The 21,612-nt window shown below is 44.5% G+C and overlaps 1 protein-coding gene across 5 annotated transcripts in view; it reads left to right on the forward strand.

Moving 5' to 3' along the window:
- LOC143297916 (dynein heavy chain domain-containing protein 1-like) overlaps positions 1 to 21,612 on the forward strand; it is a 186,789-nt gene that overhangs the window by 137,613 nt on the left and 27,564 nt on the right. For all 5 annotated transcript variants that reach the window (XM_076610490.1, XM_076610509.1, XM_076610526.1 and 2 more), the window contains 13 exons: positions 750 to 895; positions 1,559 to 1,688; positions 3,085 to 3,225; positions 5,048 to 5,170; positions 5,559 to 5,792; positions 6,836 to 7,003; positions 12,370 to 12,540; positions 12,888 to 13,119; positions 13,783 to 13,939; positions 14,749 to 14,933; positions 16,102 to 16,287; positions 19,624 to 19,808; positions 20,946 to 21,258. In XM_076610490.1, the coding sequence (XP_076466605.1) occupies positions 750 to 895; positions 1,559 to 1,688; positions 3,085 to 3,225; positions 5,048 to 5,170; positions 5,559 to 5,792; positions 6,836 to 7,003; positions 12,370 to 12,540; positions 12,888 to 13,119; positions 13,783 to 13,939; positions 14,749 to 14,933; positions 16,102 to 16,287; positions 19,624 to 19,808; positions 20,946 to 21,258 (2,371 nt within the window). The remainder of the gene's footprint in view (positions 1 to 749; positions 896 to 1,558; positions 1,689 to 3,084; positions 3,226 to 5,047; positions 5,171 to 5,558; positions 5,793 to 6,835; positions 7,004 to 12,369; positions 12,541 to 12,887; positions 13,120 to 13,782; positions 13,940 to 14,748; positions 14,934 to 16,101; positions 16,288 to 19,623; positions 19,809 to 20,945; positions 21,259 to 21,612) is intronic.

A 21,612-nucleotide genomic window follows, 5' to 3' on the forward strand; every position in this document is an offset into this window, starting at 1 on the left:
TTTAATGTGCGTATTTGATCTTTTGAGCGCATATACACATGATAGGGGTTCAGGCACCAGTAGGTCTGCACAAATATCAACCTTGGAGATCAGAAAGATCTCCACCCTTAGCCCACCAGGTGGGACGGGAAACCATTTGACCACTGCATCCGTCATGAGAATCTGGAAGTGGGGAAGGAGGCCACTGAGGAATCTTCTTGGTCTTCATCAGCACTCATGGGCTATGACTCACATTCTGTCATTTTTTATGAGTCCATATTTTGTATGATGGTTTTTCCACATGACATTAATAGCTGTGCTGTTATACCCCAGTTCCAGAAGTATTAAGGGATGATGTTTTCGGGGCATTAAAATCTGTTTATTGGTGGAGAACAGGGGGTAAACATACAGATTGGCAGATGTTGCTTTTGGATAGTTGTTACATTTTAGGATATTGTGGCCAGTGTACAGCATTTGTTTTAATTTGATATTTCCCATTGTGTGGCCAGCTAAGAGAATACATTCTGAAAGAGACATGAAATGTATGTGTGAAGTTACAAGGCTGTTTGTAAAATATCAGCTGTCACTATGTGTTCTGAAACCTCTCACTGTATTTTGATTTGGATCCTAACTTTGTAGGGCATATCTTTCTTTTGTAGGCTCTTAGCCAGAGCATAGAATATAATATATTTCAAAACTTTTTTCAATAAGTAATAGTATTATTAGTCTTGATATTTGTACAGTCGTGTTTACCTGTGTTTGTGTGTCAGGTGAACCCTGTGTACATCGCAGCCCAGATGGCTCTCAAGTCACTGAACAAGTGTGACATTGAGGAAATCAAGTCCTACAACTCCCCACCGGCTCAAGTCCTGCTGCTGTTGGATGCCCTGTGTCTGATGATGGGAAAGCCTCAGACGTGAGTGACAGTGCTCACGATTTCACTCTGTTTTCGTGGCTTCACTAAGCTGCAGCTTTTTGAGAACTGGTTGCATAATGTGTATGTGTCAGCTTTTACCACAGTCACTCAGAGAAAGAAGCATGAACATTAAAACTGGTTCTTTGATCTTGTAATTTCAGTGAATGGCTGGGTTCAAACAATTCACAAACTTCAGTAGATTTTTTTAACATTTTCATGTCTTCATCTCTGCCCCCCTCACCCCCCAAAAGGCTAATTTTATTCACTCTGTGACTGAAACAAAATCAAAATTGAAACAGTGAATAATGTCAAAAATCTGTCTCTGCTTATTTTTATGACTATGTATCAATGATAGTCGTGTCAGACTATGACCACCAGAACAGCAGATGAGGCAGCTGCTGTCCTGACTATCTGGGCTAGAATTTAGTTATAGTGGAGAGTGTCTTGCCCACTCTCTCAGCAAAGGAGTTTTTAGGACAGTTGGCGTTGGGATGGTTCCCAAAGGCTGCAGCACTAAGAGCCAGTGCAATCTTGCCTCCTAATTTCACAGCCCTTCACAAAAGACTGAGCTGTAAATGACTTCCCCTTGCAGTGGAGAAAGCATTGATCATACAGCTCTCACTTTGCTCTTGTCTTTGTAAATGTCTGTTGTTGATGGTCCAGGTTTGAGGACGCCAGGACAATGATGATGAGTGACCAGTTTCTGGAACAGCTCATCTTTTATGACAAGGATCACATTCCTGAGGACATCTTCGAGGACCTCAAAGCCTTTGTCAACCACCCCGACTTCCAGGTTAGTCAAGATGATTATTTGCCCTGGAGTAAATCTGAATTTGTGTGTATCTGAACTTGAGCTGGTAAGAAGCCTCTGTTTTGTCTTGGTGAGGGGAAGAGTAGTGCTGGTAAATGTACAGATTTACAGAAATCTTAGTTTTGAATCTACATTTAGTAACATAGCACAAAGCTTTGGGAGGATAATGTTATGTGTTAAAGATTAGGGAGGACTGTCTCTCTGTCTCTCACAATCACATACACACACACAGAGACACACCACACACACACACACACACACACACACACACACACACACACACACACACACACACACACACACACACACACACACACACACACACACATGGAATCTAGTTACTTATCTGCACCTCTTGCATGTGTGCTCAGTTGTGTTGTGATTGTTTTTTGTGTTTTTTTTAGCATTTCTTTTATTCTCTCTTTTGTCCCTCTGCAGCTAAACCATTGTTAACGTAATAAGTCAGAATACAGTATGTAAGCTTGTGCTTCTGCTAACTGATGATACATTCTGCAGTGTACTGTCATTGACTGAAAATTTGTTTGATAGCATCCCAGTATGTAGATAGGTAGCTCTGTGATATTCTTTGGAAGATTCAGCCCACATAAAAGTTTCTGTGTAAATTATGTTTATTGCTCCTCAAAGAAACTCGCTTGAGCTGATTCCTTTGGGTTGTTGGCTGCACCAGGCATGCCTGCCATAACTGAGGGCCCATATTTGTCCCAGAAAAATGATAAAATGGACAGGGTGTCCCGGAAATACGGATATTTGCTGCATGTCCCGGAAAATTAGAAATTCTGACTGTAACATTTTTGTTTTCCAAAGTATCTAGTTGATACAAGTGTACTCATAGATGGCTTTGCTGAAGACACTTTGTTAAGACTTACGGAAATGCTGCTGAATATGACTGAAGCCACTTCGTGAAAAGCAGGAACTGTGGAGAAGGAATTTTGTATAATGTCTTGTCACACATATCGGTGATTGAAGACGGTTTGTTAGAGTATTAATGTATACATTTGAGTATTATTGTTTAGAAGAAGAGGGGGAGGGGGATGAATTGTGAGTTGAGGGAAACCAGGTATATGGGGGATGAAATTTGAAACAAATATCTAAATACAATTACAGAAAATTACTGTCTGAACAGTGTTACAGTGTAAATGAAGGTAAGCCAACATTTTTTCCATGTTTACAACCATTGCTTCTGGCTGTCAGATGACTGTTGTATGTTTGCTGAGGTGTTCCTGAAATAACACCCTGTCCCTGATTCTAATGTGTGTTGTTACTGAAAAGCAAATTTGGGGGTGGGCATGCCTGCTGTTCTCAAACCTGTGTGAAGATAAAGATGACAGCACGGTGCCTGTGACTGTGACTGTGACAGGTGGAGTCCATGAAGAAGGCCAGTTTTCCAGCGTCCACGCTGTGTGGCTGGGTCATCGCCATCCACCAGTACTCCACCATCTACCGCAAGATGCAGCCACACCTCAAAAACTTGCTGGAGGCGGAGTCCAAGTTCACCAGGGTAAGTGGAGTGTTGGCCTAGAGGTAACGCGTCCACCTAATAGCGAGAGAATCTGAGCGCACTGGTTCGAATCCCAGCACAGTTGCCAGTACTTTCTCCCCCTCCATTAGACCTTGAGTGGTGGTCTGGACGCTAGTCATTCGGATGAGACAATAAATTGAGGTCCCGTGTGCAGCATGCACTTAACGTACATAAAAGAACCAGGGCAACAAAAGGGTTGTCCCTGGCAAAATTCTATAGAAAAATCCACATCCATAGGAAAAAAATTTTTTTTAAACTGCAGGCAGGAAAAAAAATTTTTAAATAGGTGGCGCTCTCAGTGTAGTGACGCGCTCTCCCTAGGGAGAGCAGCCCAAATTTCACACTGAGAAATCTGTAGTGACAAAAAAGAGTAATCCAGTACAATGCAGTACAATGATACAAATCACCCCACCCCATTTTAGTACATTTTTCACCTGTTCTCATGTGTGTGTATGCATATGACAAGTGGTTTAAATCACCAGAGAATAAATGAAGGAAGGTGTCGTGGTCAAGGCTTCATTCATACATTTCTGCATACACTTGCACATCAGCATACTTGTAGCCTGTATGTGAAAAAAGGCATTGTGTGATAAAAGAGACATATGTAATGTCTTCATTCACAGAACGTGTAGATACCTGTCCTGTGCAATGCTGATGTTTAGAGAGTTGTCTGAACGTGTGTCAAGGATTGAAATAAGCACAAAATCTTCTGCAGCCTACATGACCCAGTTTGTCTTTTTGACTTATATTCTGTCTCTGTTACTCAGCAGGTCTAAACAGAGTATGATTTTGAAAGTGTCAGCAACAGCTGGGTCCATGCATTTGTTTGTGGTTCTGTTCCTTGGAGATCTGAAATATGATAAAGGATGTCAGGAAAGCGCAGTGTGCAGTAGACAGTACCTGCTGTATTGACTTAATCATGCTGCTGATTCATTTTGTTGTTGATCTCGGGAATCATTATAAGATTCCTGTTTATTCCAGCAACACTTGAATGTTTTAGATATATACAGCAGCACAACTGTGCCTGTCTTTACTGCAGCAGTTTTGCCTTCTCTTACCTCACATCTACTGTTGGACAGAATTCCTGTTTGTATTTCTTTGGATGTTAACACCTACAGTACACTGGTTCCATTCCTGCTGTGAATGGGCTGTTTTGTCATGTTACTGTTTGTTGCTTATTTCCAGTAGCTGCAGCTTCCCTGATTGTGTTGACAGTGAGAGGTAGGAGAGCTCTGGTTTATAAGTGTTTAATGTGTTTTTGAACACTGACCTATGTGGCACTAACCCTGATGGCGATTATAGTATAGAAACATCAGTTGAAAAGTTTATGATGATAATTTTATCACAGTGGTTCTTTTTATTCAGAAATATTGTATCCTAGTATTTCTTTAAAATACACATTATTTTATTTTACTGAGTGATAAATCAAGCTCCTGTGCTTAATTACTTTCATGTTTTAAATCAGCTTAGTATGTTGTTGTTGTTTTTTTAAAGTTCAACCTTTGTCATGTTGATATGTATGTCAGACTTGGGCTGAGAGACTGTGTGGTGTGAACCTTTGAATGCACATGTAATTTCCAGTCAGACTGATGAAGCTGTATTGTATTGTATGGTATTGTATTGTATTGCATGGTATTGTATTGTATGGTATTGTATTGCATGGTATTGTATGGTATGGTATTGTATTGCATGGTATTGTATGGTATTGTATTGTATTGCATGGTATTGTATTGTATTGCATGGTATTGTATGGTATTGTATTGTATTGCATGGTATTGTATTGCATTGTATTGACTGACAGGCTCAGGCAGAACTGGGTCAGCTGCGAGTGGAGGCTCACCGCATCAAGTCAGGTCTGGAGACCACCATCGGTCAGCACAAGGAGGCTCTCAAAGAGGCCAAGGCCATCGAGAAACAGATCCAGGTCAGTGCCTTCACTTACTTCTGGCCTGGTGCTGCTTGTACTCTTTAACACGTTGTTAATTCTGATTTTGATTACTATACACATTTCTTTTCTTTTCCTTTTTTTGTTGTTGTTGGTTTGGTGTATTGCTGTGACTGTACTGAAGTATGTAATGGAATGAATCTTGGTATTCAACTAAATTAAGTACATTCAGAGAGATGTATGATGTCTGTGCATGTTAGCAGAGCAAGGATCACCATTTCCTGTTCACTCAGGCCCAGCACATGTTCAGCACTTCTGGTTGTATGTCGTCCTGTTTTGAAAGACAGTATGCCAAGGAATTGATACATGACATGAAATTGCGAGAAGCTAGTGTGATCTGTGAATCATTTGTGCCTCACTGCTGCAGGCCATAGAACGCAAGATCGCCAGAGCGAGCAATCTGATGGAGAACATGTCCATGCAACACTTCCTGTGGCGGTTGGAGCTGCGAAAGGCTCGTCGTCACCTGCTGACGGCTCCAGGCGATGCCCTGATCACTGCTGCCTGTGTGTGCTACCACGGGCCTCTGGACGACAAGTCACGCCTGGAGCTGATCACCGACTGGCTGGACAGGTGTCGTCAGGGCACCTTCCATTTCCAGGTGTGTACCAGTCTTGTGTGTTTAGTCTTTAACTGCATGTCAAAGGCTGTCCTACACGTGTTTTGTTTATTGAAACTTTGCATACTGAATGATTCTTTGGTATTCTCTTTTGTAATGTGTAATTAGTGGAGCACCTTGAGATGATTGTTTGTTATTTGAATTTTCTTGAGAATTGTTGTTTCTTTATTGTTATATGTGAAGCACCACGAGCCTCTCTGCGAGGGAATTGGCGCTACAGAAGAGCACTTCATTATTATCATTATTGTTATTATTGTCCTCCTGAATACTTGACAACTTTTGAGGTGTCTGATACCTTACACACCATGTGGTCATGTGGTGTTGATTGATACAGCTAATTCTGTGGGATTCAAGGTCACAATCGAGGCGGATTACTCACAAGCTGTTCCACTTGTGATGGCCGAAGATGCAATACAACACTTCCACAAACTATCACACACACACAGAGACAATGAAAACCACAGTACAATACTTCCACGAACATGCACACACACACACACACACACACACACACACACACACACACACATACACAGAATAAAAACCACAGTACAATGCTTCCACAAACTTGCGCGCACACACACACACACAGAATAAAAACCACAGTACAATACTTCCACAAATTTACACACACACACACACACACACACACACACACAGAATAAAAACCACAGTACAATACTTCCACAAACTTGCACACACACACACACACACACACACACACACACAGAATAAAAACCACAGTACAATACTTCCACAAACTTACACACACACACACACACACACACACACACACAGAGAATAAAAACCACAGTACAATACTTCCACAAACTTACACACACACACACACACACACACACACACACACACACACACACACAATAAAAACCACAGTACAAAACTTCCACAAACTTGCACACACACACACACACACACACACAGAATAAAAACCAGTCAAGCAATAGCTCTTCCATTTATGGGCACACAATCAGACGATGAAGTTTTAGTTTGTGTTGTGATGGCAGGCGTTCATGGACCGAGACCCGTACTCCATGATTGCACGGCTGGAGCTGCTGATGGAGAGCAGTGCACCAGGGCGGGGCAGCGAGGACGGACACAGCGACACCGCCTCCCGCAGTGGGGAGGACACCGCGCACAGTGACGTCAGCTCCGCCCTCCATTCCACCCCCCAGGTCAGTCCATATTTTTTTTTTTTTTTTCTGTTTCTTTTTTTTTTTTTTTTTTTTTACATTAACTCTTCTTTTCTTTCTTTGTGGCCTTCGCTGCATGCAGATCATGGAACATGATTTGTGATTTCTTTATTCTTTTTTCCTTTTTTTTTTTTTTTGTCTTCTTTTTTTTATTAGTGCTTCACATGCCTTCTTCTTCATTGGAGAAAAGAAAAAAAAATCGTTTTTTCTCTTCTTTTTTTTTCTAAACATTTTTTTTTTTTTTACTTCTTTTTTTGTGTGTGATTCAAATGCCTTCTTCATTGGCGAAAAAAAAAAAAAAAATTTGATGCAGTTTTCTTTTTCTTTTTTTTTTTCATGTCATTTTTACATGAATCCTCATTTTTTGTATTTCCAGTAGAACTCAAATAAATATGGTTGTACATTTACCAATGTAATTATTCATTAGATTTTTTTTTTACAGTGTACAAAAACACAATGCAAAATGATACAAATACATCATATCAAAACAGCACATTAAAAAGAAAAAGAAGAAGACGTTTACACAGGCAATAATCTGCAGATGGGTTTTTGTTTTTTTTCACTGCCCAACGTATACATAACACCTGTGCCTCAGAAAATATAAACTTTAAAAGACATTATTAAATAAAGCACTATAGTTTCTCATTATCACAATCATCACCATCGTCGTAAGCATTGCTGACCTTTTTAATTTTATTTTTCCTTTTTCTTCTTCCCTCTTTCCTTCAGTGTGGTAAATTGTTTAACAAGAGCAATGACGAGAAACAAGAGCAAGAACAACAACAGCACTAAATGAGTGACAAACATAGAAAAAGAAAAAAAAAGAAACGAAGGACAAAACAAACAAACAAAGAAAAACATAACATAAGAAGTGAGGGCACTTCCTTAATTATAAGCAGCCAGGAATACATGTAGGTCAGACCTTGTGTACAGTCTGTAACACACACACTCCATCCCTAGGTTACCCTCACTATGTACACAGTCTGTAACACACACACTCCATCCCTAGGTTACCCTCACTATGTACACAGTCTGTAACACACACACTCCATCCCTAGGTTACCCTCACTATGTACACAGTCTGTAACACACACACTCCATCCCTAGGTTACCCTCCCTGTGTACACAGTCTGTAACACACACACTCCATCCCTAGGTTACCCTCACTGTGTACACAGTCTGTAACACACACACTCCATCCCTAGGTTACCCTCCCTCTGTACACAGTCTGTAACACACACACTCCATCCCTAGGTTACCCTCCCTATGTACACAGTCTGTAACACACACACTCCATCCCTAGGTTACCCTCCCTATGTACACAGTCTGTAACACACACACTCCATCCCTAGGTTACCCTCCCTGTGTACACAGTCTGTAACACACACACTCCATCCCTAGGCTACCCTCCCTCTGTACACAGTCTGTAACACACACACTCCATCCCTAGGCTACCCTCACTGTGTACACAGTCTGTAACGCACACACTCCATCCCTAGGTTACCCTCCCTGTGTACACAGTCTGTAACACACACACTCCATCCCTAGGCTACCCTCCCTCTGTACACAGTCTGTAACACACACACTCCATCCCTTGGTTACCCTCACTGTGTACACAGTCTGTAACACACACACTCCATCCCTTGGTTACCCTCCCTATGTACACAGTCTGTAACACACACACTCCATCCCTTGGTTACCCTCCCTATGTACAGTCTGTAACACACACACTCCATCCCTTGGTTACCCTCCCTATGTACACAGTCTGTAACACACACACTCCATCCCTAGGTTACCCTCCCTGTGTACACAGTCTGTAACACACACACTCCATCCCTTGGTTACCCTCCCTCTGTACACAGTCTGTAACACACACACTCCATCCCTTGGTTACCCTCCCTATGTACACAGTCTGTAATGCACACACTCCACCCCCAAGTCACCCCTCCCTGTGTTCACAGTCTGTAACATACACACTCCACCCCCAAGTCACCCCTCCCTATGTACACAGTCTGTAACATACACACTCCACCCCCAAGTCACCCCTCCCTGTGTACACAGTCTGTAACACACACACTCCATCCCTTGGTTACCCTCCCTGTGTACACAGTCTGTAACACACACACTCCACCCCCAAGTCACCCCTCCCTGTGTTCACAGTCTGTGACACACACACTCCACCCCCAAGTCACCCCTCCCTGTGTTCACAGTCTGTAACACACACACTCCACCCCCAAGTCACCCCTCCCAGTGTTCACAGTCTGTGACACACACACTCCACCCCCAAGTCACCCCTCCCTGTGTTCACAGTCTGTAACATACACACTCCACCCCCAAGTCACCCCTCTCTGTGTTCACAGTCTGTAACACACACTCCACCCCCAAGTCACCCCTCCCTGTGTTCACAGTCTGTGACACACACAGTCCACCCCCACGTCACCCCTCCCTGTGTTCACAGTCTGTAACACACACACACTCCATCCCTAGGTTACCCTCCCTCTGTTCACAGTCTGTAACACACACACACTCCACCCCCAAGTCACCCCTCCCTGTGTTCACAGTCTGTAACACACACACTCCACCCCCAAGTCACCCCTCCCTCTGTTCACAGTCTGTAACACACACACACTCCACCCCCAAGTCACCCCTCCCAGTGTTCACAGTCTGTAACACACACACACTCCACCCCCAAGTCACCCCTCCCTGTGTACACAGTCTGTAACACACACACTCCACCCCCAAGTCACCCCTCCCTGTGTTCACAGTCTGTAACACACACACACTCCACCCCCAAGTCACCCCTCCCTGTGTACACAGTCTGTAACACACACACTCCACCCCCACGTCACCCCTCCCTGTGTTCACAGTCTGTAACACACACACACTCCACCCCCAAGTCACCCCTCCCTGTGTACACAGTCTGTAACACACACACTCCACCCCCAAGTCACCCCTCCCTGTGTTCACAGTCTGTAACACACACACTCCATCCCTAGGTTACCCTACCTGTGTTCACAGTCTGTAACACACACACTCCACCCCCAAGTCACCCCTCCCTGTGTTCACAATCTGTAACACACACACACTCCACCCCCAAGTCACCCCTCCCTGTGTTCACAGTCTGTAACACACACACTCTACCCCCAAGTCACCCCTCCCAGAGTTCACAGTCTGTAACACACACTCCACCCCCAAGTCACCCCTCCCAGAGTTCACAGTCTGTAACACACACTCCACCCCCAAGTCACCCCTCCCTGTGTTCACAGTCTGTAACACACACACACTCCACCCCCAAGTCACCCCTCCCTGTGTTCACAGTCTGTAACACACACACTCCACCCCCAAGTCACCCCTCCCTCTGTTCACAATCTGTAACACACACACTCCACCCCCAAGTCACCCCTCCCTGTGTTCACAGTCTGTAACACACACACTCCACCCCCAAGTCACCCCTCCCTCTGTTCACAATCTGTAACACACACACTCCACCCCCAAGTCACCCCTCCCTGTGTACACAGTCTGTAACACACACACTCCACACCCAAGTCACCCCTCCCTGTGTTCACAGTCTGTGACACACACACTCCACCCCCAAGTCACCCCTCCCTGTGTTCACAGTCTGTAACACACACACTCCACCCCCAAGTCACCCCTCCCAGTGTTCACAGTCTGTGACACACACACTCCACCCCCAAGTCACCCCTCCCTGTGTTCACAGTCTGTAACATACACACTCCACCCCCAAGTCACCCCTCTCTGTGTTCACAGTCTGTAACACACACTCCACCCCCAAGTCACCCCTCCCTGTGTTCACAGTCTGTGACACACACAGTCCACCCCCACGTCACCCCTCCCTGTGTTCACAGTCTGTAACACACACACACTCCATCCCTAGGTTACCCTCCCTCTGTTCACAGTCTGTAACACACACACACTCCACCCCCAAGTCACCCCTCCCTGTGTTCACAGTCTGTAACACACACACTCCACCCCCAAGTCACCCCTCCCTCTGTTCACAGTCTGTAACACACACACACTCCACCCCCAAGTCACCCCTCCCAGTGTTCACAGTCTGTAACACACACACACTCCACCCCCAAGTCACCCCTCCCTGTGTACACAGTCTGTAACACACACACTCCACCCCCAAGTCACCCCTCCCTGTGTTCACAGTCTGTAACACACACACACTCCACCCCCAAGTCACCCCTCCCTGTGTACACAGTCTGTAACACACACACTCCACCCCCACGTCACCCCTCCCTGTGTTCACAGTCTGTAACACACACACACTCCACCCCCAAGTCACCCCTCCCTGTGTACACAGTCTGTAACACACACACTCCACCCCCAAGTCACCCCTCCCTGTGTTCACAGTCTGTAACACACACACTCCATCCCTAGGTTACCCTACCTGTGTTCACAGTCTGTAACACACACACTCCACCCCCAAGTCACCCCTCCCTGTGTTCACAATCTGTAACACACACACACTCCACCCCCAAGTCACCCCTCCCTGTGTTCACAGTCTGTAACACACACACTCTACCCCCAAGTCACCCCTCCCAGAGTTCACAGTCTGTAACACACACTCCACCCCCAAGTCACCCCTCCCAGTGTTCACAGTCTGTAACACACACTCCACCCCCAAGTCACCCCTCCCTGTGTTCACAGTCTGTAACACACACACACTCCACCCCCAAGTCACCCCTCCCTGTGTTCACAGTCTGTAACACACACACTCCACCCCCAAGTCACCCCTCCCTCTGTTCACAATCTGTAACACACACACTCCACCCCCAAGTCACCCCTCCCTGTGTTCACAGTCTGTAACACACACACTCCACCCCCAAGTCACCCCTCCCTCTGTTCACAATCTGTAACACACACACTCCACCCCCAAGTCACCCCTCCCTGTGTACACAGTCTGTAACACACACTCCACCCCCAAGTCACCCCTCCCTGTGTTCACAATCTGTAACACACACACACTCCACCCCCAAGTCACCCCTCCCTGTGTTCACAATCTGTAACACACACACACAGCAGGAAGGGGTCTGTAGAAAAGGAAGAAGGTAACAGTGTTTTGTAGAAAATAATGATTAAAAAGGAAAGAAATCAACAGTTGTCTTTGTTTGTTTTATATCAGGAGAAGAAAAACAAATTTGGAAAAGTTATGTTATAACACAAATTGAAAGAAATATTGAAAAAGAAGTTAAGTTACGGATACAATAAGAAAAAAAGAAAAAGACACAAAGAAACGAAGAAAGAAATGTGTCTGCCTGTTTCAAAATTTTGTGTAAGACCAACATGACAGCATGTCAGGGATTGTGTGCTGTGACCAACAGGTGCGAACCTTTAAGTACATGCCAGCCATCTATGACACCAGCAAGTTTTACAAGTCGGAGCTGAAGAAGACGGACACCATGGAAAGCATCCAGCCTGACGCCGACATGGACGATTCCGATGATGAGGAAGACATGAGTTCCCTGCCCACCCGTTCCAACTATACAATACAGGTAAGTCATCACAGATAGATGATGAAAAAAGGCCTTCATGCCTGACCAGGGCATCAGGTTTTTGTGAAGGTCAGGCATCTTCTGTTTTTGTGGGGTTTTTTTTTATCAAATTTCTTTTTTTGTTTGTTGTTGTAGCGTATGTGGATCAGTCCAAACGTTTTGACACCACTTTGAAACTGAAACTGTAAAAAAACAACACCAAATTACATGTGTGTGTGTGTGAGAGAGAGAGAGAGAGAAAGAATCGGTTTCTTTTTCTGTTTAGTTAACCACTTTTGTTCAAGCTGTTTGTGGGCGTCCTCCGCTCAGCGGATACACACCTCATCCCCCGTTGTCTCCCTTTGCAGGATATCTTGTCGGACTTTGACGAGCTGAGTGAATGGCGGATGGAGAGCCTGCCCACAGACCTGCACTCTGTGCAGAACGCCCTGCTTATGAGGGTCAGCTCCCACAACCGGCGCCACTGCTGGCCCCTTCTGCTGGACCCAGACAACCAGGCGGAGATGTGGGTCAAGGCTCTACAGGCTTCGCGCAACATCTTCACCGCCAGAGACGTGGCCGACCAGCTGGAGGATGAAGGTGAGAGTCGGTGGACTTGTGACAGGTGTGACCTGGGCGACACACTCACTCAGGCTGGCTCCATGACTAAGCCATTATTGTCGTCAGTAGGGGGCTTAATAGGTGGTCTCCTAAGTACATTAAATCAGAACAGGTACTACTGAACATCACGGAAATGACTCAGCAGCAGTGCAGGGTCTGTGCTGGTGTGTGGCCTCCTGGCAACATCACATTGATGGTTAACTGAGGACTGCTGGCACTGGGACTACGACAGACGTACCCGGGTGTGGCCATGTATGGGGGGACTCAGAATGAGCAGTGTGGGACAAATGCCACTGAAACGGTGCAGGTGATAGGGCAGCAAAAAAAAAAAAAAAAGAACTTGTGACATGTGAAGTGTGCATGCATATCATGAATCTGGCTTTTCTCGTTTCATGTTGTTTTTTAATAGAGTATTGGTAGCTGTAAATTTTTATCATTAAATGTTTCAAATCGACACCACATTTGTGTTTATAACTTTCTTTGAATAGAGATAGTCTTAAGTATGTATCTTGTATATGTGTGTGTGTATATCTTTATGTGTGTGCGTGTGAAAATCACCATATGAAAGAAACTGCAGCTCATTTTTGACGATTATTGTGGACATGTTTACTGTACATTGTGCTGTGTGGCTTTGTGTAACAGGCATTCCCATCGACAAGATGAACCAGACCACAGACAGCGACCGAGGGGAACCCCCTGAACCACCGCCCAGCCGAGGAACGGCCTTGACCTTTTCTGATGTCACAGAGTATACCATTGCGGAGTCTGAGTACACCTTTGCTTCACGCACACAAACCAGGTATGTCGTGTTTTAAATGGCTCTGCAGCTGTGGAAGGGAAAGATTTGAGGATTTTTATGCCTCCACATTAAGCTCACATAACTTTCTCTAAATGTTTAGTATGTATATATCTCCGCTTAAAATGTATATAACTTTTACCACATAAAAGTTGTATAACTTACTTATATAACTTTTACTGCATAAAAGTTGTATAATTTTCACCACCTAAGACTTGTATAACTTTCACCAAATGTTTGTTCAGATGTGTATGCCTCCACATTGAACTGAAATATAACTTTCACCAAATCTTTTTACAATATATGCACCTCCACATATAACTTTCACCTAATGGTTTTAGAATGTAGAATCCTCAACAAAAACTTATATGACTTTCACCAAATACTTTCAGTATGCATACCTTGGCATAAAACTTATATAAGTTTCACCAAATGTTTTAGGATGTGTATGCCTCCACATAAAACTAATATAGCTTTCACCAGATGTTTTAGGATGCATATGCCTCCAAGTAAAGCATATAATTTTCAGCAAATGTAAAAACATTATCTCAAGAAAGAAATCAGACAAATATCTGCAGTCCTGTTTTTAAAAATGTGAAGAATATATTAATTTACAGGGTCTTGCCTACCTATATTTGGTACGAATGTCACTCTGGTTTAATTCTGATTTGGGATTCTATGGTTCTGTTTTAAACAAATGTGTTGAATACATTAAGGTACAAGGTCTTGACTGCCTGTACTTGATACTTTCAGTTGTGATTCAGGTTGTGACAGGCAGATGAGGGCATCAGGTGCTGTGTGTGTGTGTGCAGCGGGTGGCTGTCCCGTCAGACTGGGGACAGTGATGAGCTGCGTCCTGTGACCTCGGTGACCAACAGCTGGGACACCCTCAGCCTCCACGCTGACTCCACCATCGAGCGGCCGGACAGCAACCTGTGGATCGTGGAGGCTGACGACCCCTCGCTCAACAGCAAACTGGTCAGCGCCATCGTCCACGGTGAGTTTTCCCTCTGCTGAGGGTTGAGTGATGGGAATGATGGGACGTGTTCAGTGGTGCATGGTGATTCTCCCTCCAGAGTGATGGCAGTGATGGGGCGTGTTCAGTGGTGCGTGGTGATTCTCCCTACAGAGTGATGGCAGTGATGGGGCGTGTTCAGTGGTGCGTGGTGATTCTCCCTACAGAGTGATGGCAATGATGGGGCGTGTTCAGTGGTGCGTGGTGACAGATGGCAGTGATGGGGCATGTTCAGTGGTGCGTGGTGATTCTCCCTACAGAGTGATGGCAATGATGGGGCGTGTTCAGTGGTGCGTGGTGATTCTCCCTACAGAGTGATGGCAATGATGGGGCGTGTTCAGTGGTGCGTGGTGATTCTCCCTACAGAGTGATGGCAATGATGGGACGTGTTCAGTGGTGCGTGGTGATTCTCCCTACAGAGTGATGGCAATGATGGGGCGTGTTCAGTGGTGCGTGGTGATTCTCCCTACAGAGTGATGGCAATGATGGGGCATGTTCAGTGGTGTGTGGTGACAGAGTGATGGCAGTGATGGGGCGTGTTCAGTGGACAGGCTGAGAAATGAGGCCATGCAGGTTGAAGAAGAAACCATCCATAATACCTCTCTTTGATAGATGTATGCATGTGGATACACCCACACCCATACACCCACCCACCCACACACACACACACACATTCTCACTCACTCACTCACTCACTCACACACACAGACACACACACAAACACACATGCACACATACGTGCATCTTCATTTGTCTATCTGTCTGTCTTTAGGTTTACTGTGATTTAACACTTGAATTGGGTTTATCATTGGGGTTAAGATTTGGTGTGGAGATTTGATCTTACACCAAGTGAGAGCTGTATTAATGCAGAGTGAGAGCTGTATTATTCATGGTTTCTCCAGTGCAATGGGAAATCATTTATAGCTTAGTCTTTTGTCAAGGACTGTGACTCTCAAACTTGGAGGCTTTTACTGATAACACCTTTGTTATGTCATTAGTACTTTACTTATTCATAACCCCTTTGTGATGTCAACAGTATAATATAACATGATACCATAATGTCATCAGTATTTTAGTCATTCCTAACACCTTTGTCATGTCATCAGTACTGCATTCCTTCATAACACCTCTGTGACGTGCATCCGGACAGGTGTGACAGTGCTGGTGACCCATCTGGAGCGGCGCCCTCTGGGGGTGGTGTTCAGAGGCCTGCTGCTGAAGCAGTTCTACGTGGATCGGGAGGGCAACAAGGTGGTGAGGGTGGGCGACATGCAGTTTGCACTGCACCCCAACTTCTGCCTCTACCTGTCCTCAACCGTGCCGCTCTTCCTCAAAGGTGGGTACAGCACACTGTTCTAAAAATAGGTGGATAGCGCATGTGTTCTTTGAGCCCCTTTGCAAACTGAAGCCAGTGGAAGTGTTCAATCAGCCATTTTGTAACTCATGTCAGTATAGCGCGAAGTGGTAACTTCATATATGTAGCCAAGCGCTCAGCTGGCTATGAAGACCACTTCATGGCAAGCTTTCACTCGCTTGCAGTGTTAGATAAAGAGATAGATGAATGAATGACTAAGTAAGAAACTAACTAGTTAGCTAATTAACTAAAATCAACAAACCAATAAGCAAACAAACATATCAATAAACAAACAAATAAATAAATTAATGAATAGATAAATAAATAGACAGATAGATAGACAAATAAATAGCTGACATTCCTGCGTGTGCCTTCACAGCAAGTTTGCGCTACATGTCACTGCACTGTTTTCCTGTAATAACTTTGGTAAATAAACCATTGGCAGATATCAATCAAGACACAATATTTGGCATGTCGTGGGGGCAAGCATAACACGATTTCATTGAAGATACATGGTTACAGTTCAGAAACTACCACCAGTTAGCAGATGACTTCTTAACGGACTGACAGCCAGATGTGAGTGTCATTATGGCGTCCAGTTGGCTTCAGGTTTCCTGGCCAATGAGTTTTCTATCTATTTTTAGACCAGTGGGTACAGCATCGTACAGGTACAGGTCATGATTTTTCTGTTTTTCAAATTAACACAATCCTAGCAGACAAAGTTATGGTTTGAAACAAACAGTTCTTATCAAAAGTGAGTTGTTTTACAACCTGCATTTTTTTTTTTTTTTTTTTTTTTTGGTTTTTTGTTTTTTTGTTTTGTTTTTTGATAGACTTTCTTCACTTATAATAAAGAGACATGGTGTGTCCTGGCTTTGCCAAACATAAGAAGAGAAGTTGCCAGTTGTTTGTTTGCTCTGTTCCATTAGTTCTCACTGTCTATCAGTTCCTGTATGGACTTGAAATCTTTTGAATATAACTGGAACAGTCTTTGCAGGAAAGTAATTTCTTTTTATCATACATGTATAAATCATCAGGTGCCTGTGCAATCATACATCATTATCTTCAGACCAGAACCACTGAATGGGTATTATGATATGTTATGGTCATAACTTGCTCTATTCAGAAATGTGTCTGCCGTAACCTGTGACAGTGATATCATCATGGGCAAGTACACACACCTTCTGTTCTGAAATTTGCAGGTGTATCTAATATTATTTAGTATTATTGGATGTATTTTGATGTTCAGATCAGCTGGTTAGTGAAGGTGGTGACTGAAGCATTGACAATATTCATTGCTGGTGGGCTGTACAATCTCCCCTCTGGCCAGTGTGTATCAGCTTATATCACAGATAAGTTTACAGTTGGGCCAACAGCAAAGTGAGAGCTGTATTATTCATGGTTTCTACAGTGCAATGGGAAATCATTTACAGTGTAGTTTTTTGTGAAGGACTGTGACTCTCAAACTAGGAGGCAAAATTGCAATGGCTCTTAGTGCTGCAGCCTTGGGGGTTAGTTGGCCTTTGGGAACCATCCCAACGCAGATGTTCTAAATCCCTCATAATCAAATTCTGGCCAAGACAGTCAGGACAGCTGTTACCTCCTCTGTTGTTCTGATGGTTATAGTCGAAAACGACTGACTATCATACAAGTACAATATCCCCATTCATCCCATGTGTCACTTACTCAGGTGATGGGCTGTACAGTCTCTCTGTTACTGTACTCAGGTGATGGGCTGTACAACCTCTCTGTTACTGTACTCAGGTGATGTGCTGTACAGTCTCTCTGTTACTGTACTCAGGTGATGGGCTGTACAGTCTCTCTGTTACTGTACTCAGGTGATGGGCTGTACAGTCTCTCTGTTACTGTACTCAGGTGATGGGCTGTACAGTCTCTCTGTTACTGTACTCAGGTGATGTGCTGTACAACCTCCCTGTTACTGTACTCAGGTGATGTGCTGTACAGTCTCTCTGTTACTGTACTCAGGTGATGGGCAGTACAACCTCTCTGTTACTGTACTCAGGTGATGTGCTGTACAGTCTCTCTGTTACTGTACTCAGGTGATGTGCTGTACAGTCTCTCTGTTACTGTACTCAGGTGATGTGCTGTACAACCTCTCTGTTACTGTACTCAGGTGATGTGCTGTACAGTCTCTCTGTTACTGTACTCAGGTGATGGGCTGTACAACCTCTCTGTTACTGTACTCAGGTGATGTGCTGTACAGTCTCTCTGTTACTGTACTGAGGTGATGGGCTGTACAACCTGTCTGTTACTGTACTCAGGTGATGTGCTGTACAGTCTCCCTGTCACTGTACTGAGGTGATATGCTGTACAGTCTCTCTGTTACTGTACTCAGGTGATGGGCTGTACAACCTCTCTGTTACTGTACTCAGGTGATATGCTGTACAGTCTCCCTGTCACTGTACTGAGGTGATATGCTGTACAGTCTCTCTGTTACTGTACTCAGGTGATGGGCTGTACAACCTCTCTGTCACTGTACTCAGGTGATATGCTGTACAGTCTCTCTGTTACTGTACTCAGGTGATGGGCTGTACAACCTCTCTGTTACTGTACTCAGGTGATATGCTGTACAGTCTCACTGTCACTGTACTGAGGTGATATGCTGTACAGTCTCCCTGTCACTGTACTGAGGTGATATGCTGTACAACCTCTCTGTTACTGTACTCAGGTGATGTGCTGTACAACCTCTCTGTTACTGTACTGAGGTGATGTGCTGTACAGTCTCTCTGTTACTGTACTCAGGTGATGGGCTGTACAGTCTCTCTGTTACTGTACTCAGGTGATGTGCTGTACAGTCTCCCTGTTACTGTACTCAGGTGATGTGCTGTACAGTCTCCCTGTTACTGTACTCAGGTGATGTGCTGTACAGTCTCTCTGTTACTGTACTCAGGTGATGTGCTGTACAGTCTCTCTGTTACTGTACTCAGGTGATGGGCTGTACAACCTCTCTGTTACTGTACTCAGGTGATGGGCTGTACAACCTCTCTGTTACTGTACTCAGGTGATGTGCTGTACAACCTCCCTGTTACTGTACTCAGATGATGTGCTGTACAGTCTCTCTGTTACTGTACTGAGGTGATGGGCTGTACAACCTCTCTGTTACTGTACTCAGGTGATGGGCTGTACAACCTCCCTGTTACTGTACTCAGATGATGGGCTGTACAACCTTCCTGTTAATGTACTCAGGTGACGGGCTGTACAACGTCCCTGTTACTGTACTCAGGTGATGGGCTGTACAGCCTCTCTGTTACTGTACTCAGATGATGGGCTGTACAACCTTCCTGTTAATGTACTCAGGTGACGGGCTGTACAATCTGCCCATCCATCGCATGTGCATCATCAACATGGCAGCCAGTGATGAAGCCATCATCAACCGTCTGCTGTATGAAACCATGAAGGTGGAACGTAAGGAGTTCGAGGGTCAGCGTCGCTCCAATGAGAGTGACATCATCCTGCACCGACAGCGACTGGCACAGGAACATGTGAGACTTCTGTTTATTTTAAAAGATAATAGAAATGCAAAACCTTTTTCCCCTTAATTTTTAGGTGTGTGTGTGTGTGTGAGTGGGTACATGTGTGTGTGTGTGTGTTTGTGTGTGTGTAGTTTCTTAACCCAGGTCAATATCTGTCAAAATCATGCACTTACAGTATAATAATTGTGCTTGTTCTCCAAACTATGATGAATTCATTCCACTGAATCAACTTTTCGTGATATGTATTGGAGCTGTAGGCCTTAACTTTTAAACTTGACAGAACTAATAGATATATGCAAAAGTATACTTCCCTGTTGTTGTTGTCATCCAGTAAGGTGGAATGAAAATAAGGTAATAATGGAGTTTAAACGGATGAGGGAGGGAAACATGGTTGAGCAGTGATTTAAAGGGAAATATTTATTTAAGAATATATCAGAATGGTGTTAGGTCAGAAGCGGAGTTTAGGGTAGAAAAGGGTGAACTAAATGGGTCACTTGCCCAGCACAGCAGGACATTTCTGAGTGGGTGCCTCACTTTATGTCAAGAGATAAGTAGGGAAACAGGAGTCCTCAGAAAAAACAACAGCTGAGCACTGATCAGTGATGCTTATATAAAGTGATCTTGTCAATGAATGTAAACTTGCATGAATAGAACCTGTGTCATTAGAGCAGTGTCTGACCAGAAAGCACTCCTTTTTCCAACTTTGGAGTCTCCATGGACATTCTTGCTAGAGACTGGTGTGGACAATGCATACTGTACAATTAGATGAGGCACGGTGGCAAAAACAGGTAGACATTGGACTTGTGATCCATTGTTCACCAGTGATCAGGGTTCAATACCCAGTTTCAGCATTGTGTTGTGTCTTTGGCAAAGGTACTTTACTCCTAATTTCCTCACTCCAGCCAGGTGTGAATGGGTACCTAATTTCAGTTGGGGAAATGGCAGGAGGAGAGGACTGGGCCCCACCATAGTATGCCAAGCCCTTGACACAGTGGACCTGAATTCACTGCCCTGATGACTGTAAATGGCTGTGGGATCTGTAACCTAGTTAGTGCAAGCCAACACACCGCTGCATGTATGATGGACACAGGTGTAACAACCAGTACACCAGCATGATGGTCAGCACATACTGTGTGGTGATGGCAGGAAGCAATCAGAGAAAAGACTCTGAACCTGGACGGACCATTGCTGGAGGATGGCACCATGCTGGAATCCCTCATGGCCTGTCAGAGCAACGTGCAGCGAAACCGCCTCATTCTGGAAGAGACTCGTTTCATGGGAGATCACCTGCAAGGGAAGTTTGCCCATTACCTGCCCTTGATGGTGGAGGCGACAGTGCTGTACAACACTCTGCGTCGCATGACAGTGCTGCATCCAATGTACTACATCCCCTTTTACAAGTTTGTGGACATCTTTGCCAGCATCATCAAGAGTCGTGATCGTGGCAAAGGCAGTTTGGGTGAGTGGATGTTTTTGATTGACAAGAACTCACACACATACTGTACTTGTACTCACGGATGCAAGTATATATGCATGCAGAAAAGACAAGGACACATATGCACATATTCTGTGGCTGTTAATAGGGGATTTGGAATGAATGGCATTTGAGTAACAGACAGATCGGACAGTCAAAAAGAAAAACGAAAGATAAAAGAACAAAATGATTATTTTAATGTATCCATACTGACAGAAAACTAAATGTTTATTAAAGTGACCTAAAAATGTATCAGTTCCCATTTCCCTGAACTGCTGTTGAGGTGTGTGTGGTGAGCAGCTGTGTGGAGGTATGTGTGACAATGGGATGTCATGTTCA

This window comes from Babylonia areolata, chromosome 2 (genome assembly GCF_041734735.1).
Source record: "Babylonia areolata isolate BAREFJ2019XMU chromosome 2, ASM4173473v1, whole genome shotgun sequence".
NCBI classification, from domain to species: Eukaryota; Metazoa; Mollusca; class Gastropoda; order Neogastropoda; family Buccinidae; genus Babylonia; species Babylonia areolata.